This window comes from Parasteatoda tepidariorum, chromosome 10 (assembly GCF_982258835.1).
Source record: "Parasteatoda tepidariorum strain Cologne lab strain chromosome 10, Ptep-v5.0, whole genome shotgun sequence".
Classification (NCBI taxonomy): Eukaryota; Metazoa; Arthropoda; class Arachnida; order Araneae; family Theridiidae; genus Parasteatoda; species Parasteatoda tepidariorum.
In genome coordinates this window covers 54,912,744-54,930,360 of record NC_141764.1, presented here as the reverse complement: position 1 = coordinate 54,930,360, position 17,617 = coordinate 54,912,744, and the positions used below count along the sequence as shown (strand labels likewise).

General features: G+C 27.8%; 1 protein-coding gene across 6 annotated transcripts in view; it reads left to right on the top strand.

The window, feature by feature from the left end:
• LOC107452990 (cell adhesion molecule Dscam1) overlaps nucleotides 1-17,617 on the top strand; it is a 308,431-nt gene that overhangs the window by 44,155 nt on the left and 246,659 nt on the right. For all 6 annotated transcript variants that reach the window (XR_015429856.1, XR_015429858.1, XM_087153625.1 and 3 more), the window contains exon 2: nucleotides 9,669-9,995. Coding sequence is in view for 4 of the 6 variants with exons in the window: in XM_087153625.1 (XP_087009751.1) it covers nucleotides 9,669-9,995 (327 nt within the window). In the remaining 2 variants the exon portion in view is untranslated. The remainder of the gene's footprint in view (nucleotides 1-9,668; nucleotides 9,996-17,617) is intronic.

The following is a 17,617-nucleotide window of genomic DNA, read 5'->3' as shown; positions in this document are numbered from 1 at the left end:
TTTAAGTAAGTGAATTTGAAGCATACAATCATGTTTTCAAACACGTGATAAATAAAATAGAATATTTGAAGTTTTTGAAATAACAAAATTCAAACTCTTAGTTAGATGGAAAATTTAAAGTTTAAATTTTTATAGCTCTTCCCAACCACATGGTTTAGATAGATGTAGCTCAGAAATCTGCTTATAACGCGTTGAAATGAAAAACTAGTTGAGACAAAGCAACAACTAATTTTTTTATGTGGAATTTGTAATATTCTACCTTCTAATTACGAATAACTGATATGCATGTTTCTCAAAAACAAAACAATTATTGTTTTTTTTACAAAAATTACTACGCTAATTAAATAGCAGTCCTGCACCAAATTTACCTTCTTCACTTTTTTTAACATAATGTAATATTAATACAGATTGAAATAATAACTACGCTAATTAAATTAACAAAAAAATATATTAAAAAATTAATATAAGATTTACAAATGAATAATGCCTCACATCCACATAAAAACTGAAATACATTAAGGAATTTTTACGCTATTGTTCAAATTTCCTCAAGCAAAATCTTTGACTGTTTACTGTCATCCAATTGTATATCATTTTGCAAGTTTTAGGTGTATCTTTCTCGATGAATTCCAAAGTTATCTACGAAGTTTAAAGCTATGCATAAAGCTATTCATGCAGTACGAAGCTATTTATGATGTACAAAGGGCTATTTAATGAGTATTAGCAAATATTGCTATTTGAAGAACACATATCTCATTTTTCTTCTTAATTTGTTATTTGATTGCTGATTAGTTTTATTAATTTATCATTTATTACTACTTTTACACTTCATAATAACACTACATATTTATTTTATCATTTTCTAAGTTTCATACTATGGCACAAACTTAAATTAAGTTAAGGCCTTCGTTAAAACTTTATTTATCCATTTCCCATTTAAAGTCTTCCAATATTTTTAGATGTTTAATTCATATTCAGCATAAAACTGACATGTGATTTTGCATCGTATTCACTTGAAAAGGAAAGTATGAGCTACCTTTGTACTTCTAAGTAGTGAAACAAACTCGAATAAAACAGAGAAAGCCCTTTAAGCACTGTTGATATTTAATTCGTACGATCTCTTCAGTGGCCAGAAAAGATAATTTATTAAAACATGAAATTCACAAATTATGAGAGGAGTTCAAATTTATTCACGAACTAAAAGTTATATATAGATCTCAAAACTATACATGGAGTGCAGATTTCTATGCATGGAGTACAAAGAGTTATGGATTACAAAGATATATCCATGGAGTATTAAGAACTAAACATGAGTACAATGAGCTATTCATTGAGTACAATGATCTATCTATGAAGTACAAAGATCTATCCATGGAATACACAGAGCTATCTATGGAGTCCAAAGAGATAATTATGGAAGACAAAGAGCTATCCATAGAGTTGGAAAAAATATTGTTATTTGAATGATAAATGCATTATTTTTACTTAATTAATATTTATTGCAGGCACTGGTTTTATATATCACAAAAAAGACTATATATTTATTTTTCAAGATTATTTTACAAAACAATTATTTTATGAAGTTTTCACAATTCTGTGCAAACTTCATTAAATTAAAGTTTATAATCGTTTGTTTTTTTACTGTTTCTCGTTTGCTGTCTTCCAATTGTTAATCCTTTCAGAAGCCTAATACGCATTCCGCATAAAACTAAAAGGCTGTCTTACGCCTTATTGTCTTAAATAGGGGAGTGCGAACTGTCGTTGTACAGCTTTGATACCGCAAATACGAATAAAACAGAACAAAAGCCTACATGCACAGTTGAGAAATTTTCTATTCGTTCCATCTCTTGAAGCGACCAACAAAGAGTTAAGACAAGCTATTCACGAAGATCCATGAAGTTCAAAGTTATCCATGGAGTGCAAAACTAGCCTCGGAATGCATAACTATCCATGAAGTACCATGAATAAAATACAAAAATCTATCCCTTTAGTACAAAAAGTAATCCATGGAGTAAGAAGAAACAATGTTATTTGAAGCATAGGTGCCTTATATTTTTTCTGCAGTCACTATTTTTGTAAAGCACAAAAATACTATATATTTATTATTCGAGATATTTTTATAACACAATGCCATTTACGGTCTATTAAGAAAGATTTATAACATAGATCAAACTTCATTAAATTAAAGCTTATGATATATTCCTTTGACTGTTTCCCGTTTACTGTCTTTCAATCGACAATCCTTTCAGAAGCCTAATACGTATTCCGCATAAAACTGCCAAGTGGTCTTACGTCTTATTCTCTTAAATAGGGAAGTGCGAACTGCCTTCGTATAGCTTAAGTAGTACCGCAAACACGAAGAAAACAGAGCTAAGGTCTTTGTGCACCATTGATGAGATAGATTCGATAATACCTTCTCTAGAAGCGACCGGCATCACAAAGAAAATCCATTTACTTGTTTATCTTAAAGAAAGGTATTGCCGAAGAAAAGTGAGTAGGTAATAGACAGGCTTAACAGTTTCGGCCAAAGATAAGTAGAAGAGTTGTAATTTTTTTTTTTATTCACCCGTATTTTTTGGGATAAGTAATTTTCTCCTTTGGCAGAAAAGAATATCAGCCCTTTGATAGATTATCCGCTGCTAAGGATTTATGGGAAAAGTTACATTTTATCTGACGTGAGTTAACAAAAGTTGCTGGAGTAATGGCAACATAGATGATTCTCGAATAATGGATCAAAGTTGCCGTTTCATTATGTTTTATTTTTGATAAATCGGAAGTGTTTCGTTGAGAGAAAGAACCTCTGAAAGGGATTTCAGGTATTTTAAATGAATAATGAGCTATAGCAGTCAGATGGAGCACTACAAAAAATTCCGGTATAAAGTACCGGTACTCAGCCGTAACATCAATTTTACCGCAAAATCCATTTTTTTCACCGTAAAATATTATACCGCAACTTTTAACAGTAATATCTATATAATTACAGTGATTCGTTGATTTTACGATAATTATTACTGTAATAATTACAGTATATTAGTTTTTTTTCTTCCGTAACATGCTCTAAAAATATTTTTTGATATAAAAAGTACTTTTTTACCGTAATTTGATCCAGAATTTCTTGCAGAGAGTTTGGTAATTTACCTTGCTATAAAGAGCTGAAAATAATTGAACATAATGTAAACGATACGAAATTTATGTAATTATAAAATATGTTATCATTTCTCAAAAAATTATTTTAGAAATGAAAACTAAAGCAAATAGAACTTGAATTTTATCAGAAGCGGAGAAAAATTACGAAATTCCAGAAACTCTTAATGGAAAAATCAGAATACCATGACATTCAAAATGCTCAATATGATGTTACTGTTTTTACCTGCAGTATGACTGTTAACTGTTAGAAATTTCGGAGTTAGTAAACTACATCATCCTCTAAAAATTTGTCTCATCCTTAAAACCTTTGAATTCTGTTTGAACGTTGCGTTTGCATATTGTTCAATGTAATGAATGTAAAGTTTTTCTTAAAGTTGATTACTCAATGTTAGTGTAACAGTTTGAAAGAAAGATTCAGTAGTTTAATTAAATTAAATAATTAAATAGAATAATTAAATAAAATATTTAAATAAAATAATTAAATAAATCGAAAATATCGAAGAAAATTATATTGGAAATATTAATCGATATTCCATTGCATAAATATTATATTCTCAATCAGCACGCATTTTCTAAAGCCCTGAAATGTTTCTATGAATAAATACTCATTAAAATTTTAAGTTTCCTTTTTCAAATGACCTTCATTCAATCTACCTTATTTAGATCGATCGACATCTAAATAATGATTTCCTCCTACGATGAAAATGGTTTCGAATTAAATTCAGCCTAAGGTTATTTTCCTGCTTAATGATATTTTGATGGGCACGAAAACCATGACGTATTGCTTTTCTTTGAAAATTTTCTAAAATTATCGTTGTAACCCTAACTTTAATGCCTGATAAAATACTCCAGAATGTATATTTATTCCAAAAGAAACTGATTTAAGTTAAATGTTCACCGGAAAAACTGAGTACAGTCGTTTCAATTATAATTCTAAAAATAGTTTTTTAAATGTTTGCTTCAAGAGTTAGATATTTTCATATAAAAAATAAACAATATTTCACGAATGTATTTTTTATTAAACATTTAAGACAATCTTCAATTTTTTTTATTCATTTAGTTTATTTAGCGCAAACGAAAAAAAGATAAGTATACGTTTACATATTAGTCAGAAATTATTATTTAACGGAAATTATTTGCAAGCATAAAGTATCATTCATCAATTTGATAAAGGATCATGAACATGAGTTTCAATGTAAACAAATTATTGTTTAATAACTCAGATTGCAACCTATGAAAAAAATTGGAGGAATAGGTAAAAAAAAATTCGAAAAACATTTGTAATGAATTATCATTTGTTCTTTTGGATTCTTATATCACAAAAAAGAAGTTTTTTAACAGTTTGATTCTTTTGAGCTTCAATTGGATACAGAGGTTTAAAAAGAGAAAAAATTCTTCGTTTTTGGATGTGCTAAAAATAATATAATGAAATATTTTATTCTAGCTTAAAGCATTTATCAAACAATAAATTTTGAAAAATATTTTAAGAAAACAAGCGCAATATTTTATGGAAATTTTAGCAATTAGCCTGGTATATTAGTAACAAAGTTAAACTAATGTCTCTTATTTTATACATTTAACATCTTCTAGATAGTATGAATAGACCAATGATTTAACTAACGAATAGTCTAATGATTAGAAGAAATTTTAGAAAAAAAGAAATTTCAAATTTCGGTAAAGTCGTGTACCAGAAGATACGATTTTTTATTTAAACTTAAATTATGTGTTGCTTTTTATCTAAGATAAGTGGTACTTAAAAAAAATAAATAGAATTGACAAGTGGTACAATGACTTGTCAATGATATCTATAAGATAGGTACAAAGTTTCAACAAGATTAATGCATTAGTTTAGGGAAAATAGGTGTCTACAGTCTTCGAAAATTGAGTTTCCGAGGTCCTATAATCGAACCGGACAAAGTTTGCTCATGCATTCATTCCTACAATGATAAAATGAGTATCAAGTATGTTTGGGGACGAAATGCAGTGCATTCAACGTTCGCTGGCCACCCAGCCGAAACAGCTGCTCCTGAACCCCAGAACTCAATTTCAAGAGATCGAGATGGACACAGTAAGATTAGGCCCCCCTTGGGCACGTCAGCCTATGAAGATTGAACTTAGCTTTTGAAGAAGCAAACAAAATAAAGAGACATTAGGACAAATGAGTCGAGTTTCAAAAGCTTTATCTCCTACTTGGCAATACAATTTTGAAAATAAGAATATGAAATATTAAATAAAGTTTGTTTTTTTAAACAATTTTATTTCCAAGTACGTAAGTTCCAAACCTTACTTGCTGTGATATAGTTAAAACTTCTTTTTTCTTAATCATGTTCATATATTTTTTCTCAGGTTAACGTATTTTTAACGCTTTTTTTTCAGCCAAGTTTCAGGTAGTTCAACATCATACTCGTAAAGATATACCAAATATTTCACAATGTGCAGTGCGACAAAAAAAAAAAATAGTCAGCCCAGGACTCAATCTTAATGGTTCAAGGGAGCAACCTCAAATATTCTAATTACTAAGTTCAGACAAGATTTAAGTTTCGAAATCAGACACAGAGGTGCACTTTCTCTGAATAAACATACCTTTATCTAAGGTATTTGTATTTTTGGCCTCCAAAATACCGGTGGTAGCCGCAGTCTGAGAAGAATTTCCCCATAGGTTTGGTAAGGAGTGCAATCCAAAGTTTGAACCTCATAATATTAATTTCATTTTTTGCGTATTTCGCATATCTCGAGAACATTTTAAACAGATTGAAACATTTTGCACAGAATTATAAATTTCGTTTATACAAGGAAAATGTAATGCAAAAAAAACAGTTATTATTTAATATTTTTTATCATGTTACTTATTAATTATTTTTATTTTATAATCGTCTGTGAAAAGCAGACCCAATTTTTTGGATTACAACTACTAATATTCAACAATGTAGCCTTGTAATTATGAATCCAATCCAGATGACAAGGGAACTCCTGGATCAAGTATTCAGAGAAATTTGTACTCGAGGTGGACTTTTTGATGGAACTAACCAGCATTTGCGCTACATGGAGAGAAAATCAAGGGAACCTCTCACGGTTAGTCTGACTTCAAGGCGATTCTAACCCATGATCTATCTACGACTGTACTACTTAATAATAAGTCGAAAAAATTCTGAATCGTAAGGTATGCAATTTTTGCGTAATTTTACATAGCAAAATACAAAATTTGAGCCTGAGAAATCTAGTTTTAAAAAAAAGTTGTGTAGTTAAAATTCGATTTCTGAGAAACTGTTTAGCCGATTTCGCCCGAATTTTGCATTTTGCCATGTAAAATTACCTACTTTAAAATGATTTAAAAAACTCATACCTTACAATTAAATTTTTTTAACAATTATTAAATAAAATAATAAAAGATAATAAGAATTAAATGAAATTTATTTTTTGCATTGAACTATCTCCTGATAAACGAATTTTATAATTATATACAAACAATTTTTTATTCGCTTAAAAAGTTCTCGAAATACGGTGAAATATGCAAAAAATAAAATTAATATATAACTTTGAATCGCTTCCCTTACTAAGCTATGGAATCCATATTTCCCATAACCCCTATGTTTCGGGATTCAGAAATCCGAATCATTTGTAAAAAAAAGGGTATGTTTCTTCAGAGAAAATGCGTTTTTGTGTCTGACTTAGTAACTTAAAATACCGTCTGCACTAACTAATTATTATGTTTGAGGTTACACCTGGAAAACCCTATTGTTTCGTTTTTATCGACGTACTGTACAACGAAGCTATGGTTGTGTGCTATAGATATAGCTAAAAATTAAAGGAAATTTTTTCACATAAATTTAATAAACAATGAGGAGAAAAAAGTATGGTCAAAATTACCAGAACATGGAAAAATTTATTGTTTCCGTGGGAGCACCAAATAGCTCAGTAATATTTACAGAAGCGTTTTTGTTATGATCTTGGTAAATTTAACTATAAAATGTGATTTTATAGTGTGTGATATAAAGCTTTTTAAAAGTGATAAAATTTGGTAATTTTATCACCTTAGGGCATGACATAAAAATCAGTTATTTAATTACGCCTACTTTTTTGTTTTGACTTCTTTTACTAAATGTGTGGTAATAAGAACAATAATTTCGCAAACCAGAGTTTCCGCAAAACCGCTACCATAGAATGGAAAAACTACCAAATTGAGGGCTTAAATATTACATATTTTGCTTTTAATAATTAGATTTATGGTTTTCCTCAACAGTAATTTTATTTTCATACAGTACAGTAATTTTACCAGGCTTTTTTTTTCTCCGTGAAGTATGCATTGAGGGCGTGCTGTTCTTAAATATTAAGAATGCAACGCGCATTCCTATTCTTTCCCATTCATTGGAATAAATTGCATAAATAACTTACTGGTAGAAGCTTTTGAAAAAACTTATATTGACATTGAGTAACATAAGAAGTATCAAACTCATAATATCGTTTCGTCATTTTTTGAGCTCGTTTTTAACATGTAAAATGGTTATAACGAACATCTGAACAAAAATGATGAATATTAGCTAATTTCTTAGTTAAATTTCGAGAAATTTAGGCGGTAAGATGTACTTGATTAAAAACTTAATTGTCGTCAAAAAATTGTTTTAAGCACTTGAAACGTTTTGATTTATACCCCTTTTCATCTTCATATTTGTGAAACCAATGAAATTCTTTAATCAAGTATAACTGGCATTTAATTATAATATATTTTTTCTATCTTGCATCTCTTATACAATTATTAAAACTGAATTTATTAAATAATTCAAGCATTTTCTGAAATCAAATAGTAGGTTTAATTTTCTTATACCATAATACAACAAAATTAATTATATTCTTATGCATAAAAAATCTCTATAGTAATTTCGTATTCAAGTAAACCAATCTGTTTAAATTCCAAGTAATGTTGCGGCATTAAGACGCATTACGGGCTCGCTGTTTTTAATGAATACGGAGCGGAGATGGATAATAAAAGTGCCCTGAAAATCCCAGGAATACAGGACAGATGTTGTAAATAGTAAAGTGCAATAATTGGTGGGCTTAAAACCCAGACTAAATGAGTTAGTTGAGAAACATATATTTTCTTGTCTCATTTATTACATTCTGAGTTCATTAACTTCCTTTTCCCCATGCAGTTTTTGGTCTGGTTGTCACTTATATAAATTTAAATTGTAATTAGTTTCGTGTGACAGCAGGAAAATAATTGGGAGTTCGTCCATTTGGAGCTGGTGTAAATGCCTCTCATTTGTAACATAGTCACATTTTTGAAGGAAATTATTTTACAGTAAGGGGTGATAGTTTGGGAAAATAAGAAATGAATGGCTTAAGAACTTTGATTATGTTCAGATTATGCGTAAAAAGTGATTGTAGTCGCATCTTTTGTTAGTATTATTTCAATTGCATATTTTGTTGAATTATTCAAAATGTGAAGATTTTGCCCCTTATTCTTATCTTCTACTCCGTCATTTCTGTAACAGTTAAGAAAAAAAGTATTTTCAAAGAAATTATTAAAGTCTGATTTACAAAACGAGTGAGTAAAGTTGAATGCATAGTTTTATGTTATGAGAGTTAGATGTGGCTACGCAGTACGAAACTCAAATCAAATGAATTTATTATCTAAGTGCTAAATTCAGTGCAAAATAAAATAAAATAAACAAGCATAAAAAATTATCAAAAAACAATAGATTGGTTCGGAGAAGTAGATATTTCATTTCTTTTAATATACCATAGCAATAATTTTACCCTGGCCCCTGTTGGATCAAAATTGGCTCAATAAGGGTCCCATAAGAGGATGTATTAAAATATAAGGATGTTTAGATTTTTTATTATTGGTCCTAAAATGGCCTATACAGGGTCTACATTGGCCAATATAGAACCTACATTAGCTAAATAATAGATATAAAATATCTTGTGAATCTGAAAATTCTATAGAATTTTCAGATTCACAAGATAATATACAATATCTGTCCTCTTTACAAATAGGGCCGATATTGGTTGTAAAGTGACTGTAAAATATCGGGTGAATCGGAAATTCTATATAGGGCCAATATCGGAAAAATAAAGGCCCTTTAAACCCTTACTGTGCCAAGATTCAGGAATATTGGCCCAATGTTAGCCCAAGTTACTTTGCTACTAGGTTACTTAACTTTGTGACAGGGACATTTATTTATTTTAGTTTATAATTCAGTTAATTAGGTAATTATTTATCGAATTTTTTTTAACTAAATAATTAATACTTAATTAGTGGGGATGTTGATCAACATCAACAGCGTTATTTTCAGTGCATCTAGCTAGCAGTTAAGCTATATTGAGGTTGAGTACTTAACATGATATACAGTTTAATACCTTTAACAAAACGCTTTTTATATAATCAAAATGTTTTCACGCTTTTAATTAATATAAAAATAAAAAGACATTTGACTGTGAGGTTAGAATTATAATAATGTAATATAATTATGAATCTCCATAAGTTTACTTAATTAACTGTTTTCCTCTCTGTCTATTTTCAGCATTGAGTGATAGACTGAGTAGAAGAACGCGCGGTCCAACTTTTATTCATGAACCACCAGAGACAGTAGAATTTTCAAATTCCACAGGAGCTGTGATTCCATGTTCTGCACAAGGACATCCAGATCCCATTGTAAGATGGGAGAAAAGAGACGGTAGTCCTGTTTCAACTATTCCTGGTGTCCGGCAAGTGAGACCGGATAACTCTTTAGTATTTTTTCCAATCGACACGGATAAATATCGGCAAGATGTCCATGCGGCAGTTTATCGATGTACAGCTACCAATAGAGTTGGAACTCTTAGAAGTAGAGATGTATCTGTTAAAACTGGTATGTGCTATTTATTTTTTTCTTGAATTATATGAATACAATGATGGTACATATTAAATCTTATGGGTTTACAATATTTATTAATACATATTTATGAATAAGTACTTATATGTATTTATTCATATAATCAATGAATTTATGAATATAGTCCATGGATATGAACATACATTCATGAATATAATCTAGGAAGTTACGAATCACAGTAACAAGTTTCTAAAAGTACTTAGTTAAAGATAATTTTTTGATTTAAATTGTACAAAAAGTTTTCGAATTTTTTTTTTTCCATTTTGAATATACAACCTATACAAGCTCATACATTACACGAAACTAATGTTAAGATATATAATACGTATGATGAAACATGCGCGGAAATCTAATGCGAACTATTGATAATTCCTCATTTTACTTATTAAAAGGAATAGTTGATTTAAATTAAAAGCACATTTGTGCCGAATAAATAATAAATGAAGATAACACTTCAAATAAATAGTGCTTATAGATACTAAAATTTATAAATTTAAGATTTAGTCTGGATAAATATCCAACAGAACATACTGTGCCAATCCAGCCAATAAGCATCCAGCCAAGTAAATAATCATTCTCAAATAAACGTTGGAATTCAGGAATCAGTAAGGTTTGTTTATTATATGATATAAATCTGCCGGACCTGTGTTTACTCGTTGACAACTAATTGTAACTAGCTAAACTCACAAGTCGAAACAATTCAAAGGTGCATTCATGAGAACTGATTCTCAAATGTACTCAAAATAAAAATAGTTTAATACAAATGATATCCTACAAAAGACCCGAATATTACAATTACCAATCGAATAAGCTTTTCTGTACTTTGTTTAGTCTTTTATCGTATTAATCGCAGAAAGATTGTCATTTTTAAGGAGCAACACATTTAGTAAATTTGCTGGAACATATATATTATTTTGATACCAGTTCCAATCACTTAATTCCTTATTGCAAGCTCGTTTGTTGAAATATAACGTTAACTCCAAAAAACTGCAGTACGTTTTAGGCTTCCAAATTTTTGTCACTTTAATGGGGAGAGGGAATAAAATGAGAAAATATTTTTGGAACTATTTTGCGATGACAAAAAATAATAGAGGTACACTCTAAGTACATTTAACCAGATTCAAGGCTTTATGTTTTAATTTATATTCCTATAAAATATTTACACTTCGTAAAAGCGGGTATTTATTTTATGTATGGAAAATTATCTATCAAATACTTGTTTAAGAAAAAAATTCCTAATTTGGCGAGATTCTTCCAGTTAGTTAAAAATTAATAACTGTAAACTATTTCCGAATTTTGCATATTTTTTTGAGCCTAAAAATGTAATCTTTTTAAAAATGTAAATGTAAATAATTTAAGGAACAAAAATAAGATCATTTTTTTGTTATCAAAATATGTAAATTGTCATATTTTTCTATTGTACCATTTTCATTATTGAACTTAAGAAAGACTCAGTAGATAATGACAAAATATAACCTTACAAACATTAATGACTACTACAAAGACATGGTATTTACAAAAGAAGCATATATTTTTTTTCATATAAAAGCGTTTATTCGTATGGCGGCAAAGCGTGAAGGAACAGACCCAATGATTTATTTAACCAGAATTTCAAAGCTTGATTAATTAGACCGATAACAATTTTTTACAAAAATTTTAACTTTCCTTTATATTTAAATTTTGCTCTTTTATTATTAACAGCGAGAGATTTCATATTATTCCCTGTAAAGCGGTGTTTACGGTAACTGCACTGCATGGAATAAGAGAATTAATGATGCTTCTTGCATGAAGTTCAGACCAAAATCTGTTGTTTCGTACATAATATCAACCTGTGTACTCTATGAATATATAATTTTGGTTCTGTTGGAAGTAGAAAAGAAATGTTTTCTTTTTTAAATTAATTTGAATTATGATTGGTAGTAAGTTGATTTCAAAAGCGATATTGAAATTTAAAAAAAGTATTTTACGTAATATATAAAATCTATCCATGAAAAATATAGCTGAAGTAAGCTTTAGTTCATGCGTGTTAATTGTGTAATAAAATTGAATATATTGGGTTGGATTCTGCTTGTAAAATAGGCGGAAATGGTTTATGCTAGAAAATGTAACTATAATTCTATTTTTTGATGGTGAAACAATTTATAACATCATTAAATTATTTTACTATATCATTGCTTTCAATTCAATTAAGTAATTTATTAAAGTAATTTTTCGTACTAAAAATTTCTTTTTAAGAAAACTACTATTTAAATTATTAAATGCTAAAATCTTAATTTCAGGGGCACAACATTTTACTCGATGCGAGAGTCAAATCTGGAGGAATTACTTGGTTTTCCAGTGAAATTACTTTTTTATCAATTTATTCGCAGAATTTCTCTTCAAACACATTCAAGTTTCTACATACATATATATTTTTTTGTGATGGAGACATATTAGTCCTTGCTCTTTACTTTAGCATAGTCTAAAAAATATATATATAACCCACAAAAGGGTAAAAAAAATGAAAAAACTACCGTTCAAAGTTCTATATTTAATTTGCTATCACCATCTTCTGTAATGACTTAATTACTTATTACTAATTAGGAAAATTGCCTTAAATTGATATAAATAAGGCTGCAGTTAGTGTAAGCATGGCCTTGTTTGTCTGTTACATATTCCATTATTTACTTCTCCCCTGAGGTAACATGTATGAAAGGAAAGGCATCATTCTAAGTAACTTAAGTAAAGTAAGTTGCCTTAAAAATTAAATATGTTATCCGTTTTTGAAGCATATAACGTTATGCTAAATTATTGTACTGAAATATTGCTAATTTTTTTACTTTATTTAAGTTGCTACAAGATTACAAGATATTATGACTCAAGTTACTGTCATAATGGTTCGAAGATTAATCTATTTTACATAAAGTGTATTAAATTTTATCTATTTCCAAAATTTGTGTTACAAAATGATTATTTTGAATTTCTAAGGTTTCAAACATTAAAAACAATCATAAAATAAAACTTGTATCTTTTCAAATTTGAAATATTTTAAATCTATATTTTTTTGTTATTGTTTGAAGTAAATATAATGAGTAAATGTAATTATGAAGTGTATTAAATTGAATCTGTTTTAAAAATTTTATTACAAAAGCATTAATTTTGAATAAGAATTTCTGAAGTCTTAAGCAACTATACAATGGAACTTTTATCGTTTCAAATTTGCAATCTTGTAAATATTTATATTTTTCTTATAGTTTATACGAAGTATGAGTAAATATAATTAAGTTATACTCCATTTGTTAGACAAATATTTTTCAAAATTAATAACCTTAACTCTACATTTGATTCACTATGATAAGTTTCTATAAGAGCTTAATAGCGTAACAGTCGTTAGGGAAATTGCTTTAAAATGCTATCAAGATAAAAGATATCTACTAAGAAAGAGTCTGTAGCTGGCATAAGCATAACGTCTTCTATTTGCTACATCATTTATTATTTACCTCTCGCCTGAGGTGACAGGCATAAAATGAAAGGCATTATTCACTTGTCAAAGACTTCCAAGCAACTGAAGCGGAGTAAGTCGGTTCTAAAAACAAAATTCTGTCATTCGGTTTTGAAGGATGTTATATTATGCACATTTATAACATAATCTTATTCAGTTTAATGCATACTAAACATCTTTTTGGATACCAGCATGTTAAGAAATTGTGGCAGATTGCAAAAAATATTACCATTGAAGTCATCAATGATTCTCTAAAAGGAAATAAAATTGGGGAAAAATTATAATTTTAAAATGAAATATGCACTTTACTTTTAGTTTTTTATATTTATTTAGTTTTTTACATTTATTTAGTTTTTTATATTTATTTAGTTTTTTATATTTATTTAGATTTTTTTTCTTATTTAGTTTTTTATATTTATTTAGTTTTTTACATTTATTTAATTTTTTATATTTATTTTTTTCTGGAAATATTATATTTCTCTATAACTAACAAAATCACTCAGTTACTTTTCTTCATTTATTAATGTTATTCTTATTAATTCTGTTATGCTATAAAAGGGAAAATCAAAGCAAAAGATGTTGTTGAAATAGATTCAAGAATATGAATTTTAATTTTTTATTCATATATGATCGACAAATGAACTACGATACTGTCCTTTGAGCAAAAACCGAGCGCTTTTAAAAATCATTAGGAAACAGGTATGATTCTCCGTACTAAAATCTTAATTTTTTTTACGAATGGAACTAATTAAACAAAAGCTGCGCATCATAACTATCGAACTCTTTTAATCATAGGGAGTTGATTTTTAGTAACATAAATTAAAATTCAATGGAAAAAAATGAATTCTGACTTTATAATTAATCTTCAAAAAAAAAAGAAAAATACAAAAGAAATATGTTTATTTATGAAATATGAGATACCAAAGTACTGAGAAACAAGTCTTAAAGATCATTTTTTTTTTAAAAAAAGCATTTTTTGTTGGAAAAAAGAGAACATTTTGGAACAACTCTAAAAGGAGACATTTCATTAAAAAAATTTGAATCGGAATAACTTCGGCTCCGTATATGTTTTTTAATTTTATGAAAATGCAAGTATTAAACTATAGTTTAAAATGCTGCTTAATGCAGCTTAAATTTTTTTACTTTTTAATTCAAATATACAAACATCTTCTATTAGCTAGCAGAAGGACACAATTTTATTTAGAAACTTCCAAGTAAATTGTAAATTGAATGAGTTCTTTGATTTTATCGCAGATAGTTCGGATTTGAAGCTTACAGAATACTCTGATTGATCTGATTAACAAAAGGATTTCCTTACTATGGTTTCAAAATGTTTATTTTATGACTTTAACAATTTAGTACTCTCTTACTTTACTTTAAATATCTAATTGGTCCTTGTATCACAAAAGAGTTTTAAATTTGCACACAATCGTTATAGAGTTTAATGGCTCTTAAAAAGTACCCACTCAGTAACAGGAAATCAAAATTGAATATCAGAAAAAAAAGACAAGAAGTGAAAAAAAAAATCTCAGGTCAAAAATTATTGATAATTCTACTGAAATTGCGTTAGATGCGTGTAATTATTTGGGAGTTATAAAGACTTCTAAATATAAAAATTGAAACAACATTGAATACTACAATGCTTGAATACATATTTTAAGTAGTTTTAATTCATTATATCATTCAAATGATAAACCAAACTCTTATTTAGTAGAAAACTAATTCATTTCAAAATAATTGAACCATATTTAGTTACATCTTATGTCGCTCATCATGCTTACATCATATCATACCATCAATGCTTACATCATATTCTAAATCTTGACCATACGAAAGTAGATTCAATGTAGAATTATTTCTCACAGAATCTTTATTAGAAAGGGATTATAGAGAAGAAATATTTTGTTTTCGCTTTATAATGTGAAAAATATTGTAAATTTTCAACGCATTATAATCTGTTACTTTCACAAAAATACACAGTATCTCTAACTTCCGTTTGAACAAAATGCGCAATAGAGCACAGTTGTTTCATTTACTTCTTGAAGCATTGAAGCAGAATTCTAAAATAAATTCCCAATGATGATACATTTTATGCCATTAAAGAATAAATACTGTTGTACTTTAGAAATTGAATGCCAAATAGTTTATTTTTAACTACTATTTCTTTATCCAAATAACTATTATTTTTTATGAGACCCAATTTTATAATGTAAATGATGCAAATTGTTTTTAAACTCAACATGACATAAAATATTAGTATTTTTTTAGCAAACTTACGTGTTTCATAAGCTTTAATATCCCAATCAGTTTTATATTTTTATAAGAGCTAATTTTATGAAGAATCGTTGTTTTTAAAAGTTGCATGACAAATTATCATTATCAAGTATTTAAATTTGTTTGTATGGCAAAAAAAAATTGTTTTTTAAACTACATTACTCATATAAAATGATATAAAGAAAGACTTATATTTTTTATAATAAAAATAATGAAATAAATTCTAAAAAAATTATTAAAATAATAGCAAATTTTTAGTATCATTTCTAGTTTTTGATTTTCAACTGATGAGTTTTGAAAATCATAAAATTAAACAATTAATTTAAGTTAATGAAGCCATTAGAAAATGCATTTTTTACGAGCATGAAATTTAAACAACAAACGGACAAAACGCATTGAAAAATCACATTTTTTATCGTAAATAATCATAAAACAAGCACTTGTTATTTATTTTCCTTTGATATATCTAATAAAAATCAATAAATATTGCAGTCATATTTCTTAAATTATATCTCTCACAAATAAAATTACAAAAGTCAAAGAATAAAAATTATTTTTCGGATACAGTTTACTAACCTAAAAATCTATTCATATATAAAACTCACTTATTCATTCGATAATTCATTCATTTTTCTCAATTAAATCTAACATTTAAATCTAAAATACATAAATTTTAGTTATTCTACCGTCATACATTTAACATTTATGAGATGGGCCGTATTCATAAATTAATAAGCTATTCATGCTATATACACACCAACATCTACCTAACAAAATGTACACAACACTAAAATAAAAATCAATCAATGTAGCAAAGAAATGATTTTCACTGCGATGATCCTCGTTCATCAATTGGTTTTCAATCAACCGATATCCGTTTCAACATCCTGTTTACTTTCGGTACACAAGAACCCACATTATTTAATGCTCATCGATTACCGTTAAGTTTTTAAAAATAGTTCTAGATACTTCGATATAGTAAACGATAAGGAAGCTATGTATTGTAATAACTAAAAAGTGTTTTTTTAAAGTTATAACTTTAACTATTTTGTTCATATGAGCGTAAAATTCCTTTTTAAAAAAAACTTGATAACTTATAAAAAACATATTAATATTTTTCCATTATTTAATTTTAAAAATGACCTTAAATTTAACTTTTCAAAACTACGTCGATAGTATTTAACAGTAGCAGATTAAATGAGTATCTTTTTTTAAGGTAAATATTATTCATGCCAATCGCTTTTATGCTAAACATTTTATTTGCATAAACGTGTTAAAATCATCTTTTTTAGGATAATTGATGGACTGCCAAAATATATTTTACGATTTAATTTGAAAATAACTGGAAGTAAAAAAATGACAGGAAGTTCAGTTGCTTAGTTTTTGAGGATATATCTAGATAGTTTCGAATAGTAGCTTATTTGAATAATATATATATATATATATATATATATATATATATATCTATATATATATATATATATATATCACAAATAGGCATTTTATTAATTTATATTAAGTTTATTTAACAGCGTTCGTTGAGCTTTCACATGGATTACAATGATGGGGTTTCCATGGCAGGGATGTTGGGAATTTGGTGCAGATATATCTAGCCATGAAAATATGAAAAAGCCATGAATTTTTGCCGGCTCCTGATATTTAAACAGGGATTCTGAACGGGAATTGGTGGCTAGAATAACCTTAACTTAATGAAACGTCATTCAAATGGGAAAATTTAGAGATTTTGATTTGTTAAAAAGATGACGCCATTCTGAAGATGAGGAATTTTTGGGATTTTCTACGAATTATTGTCCATTAACTTCAAAAAAGTAAACTTTTCATT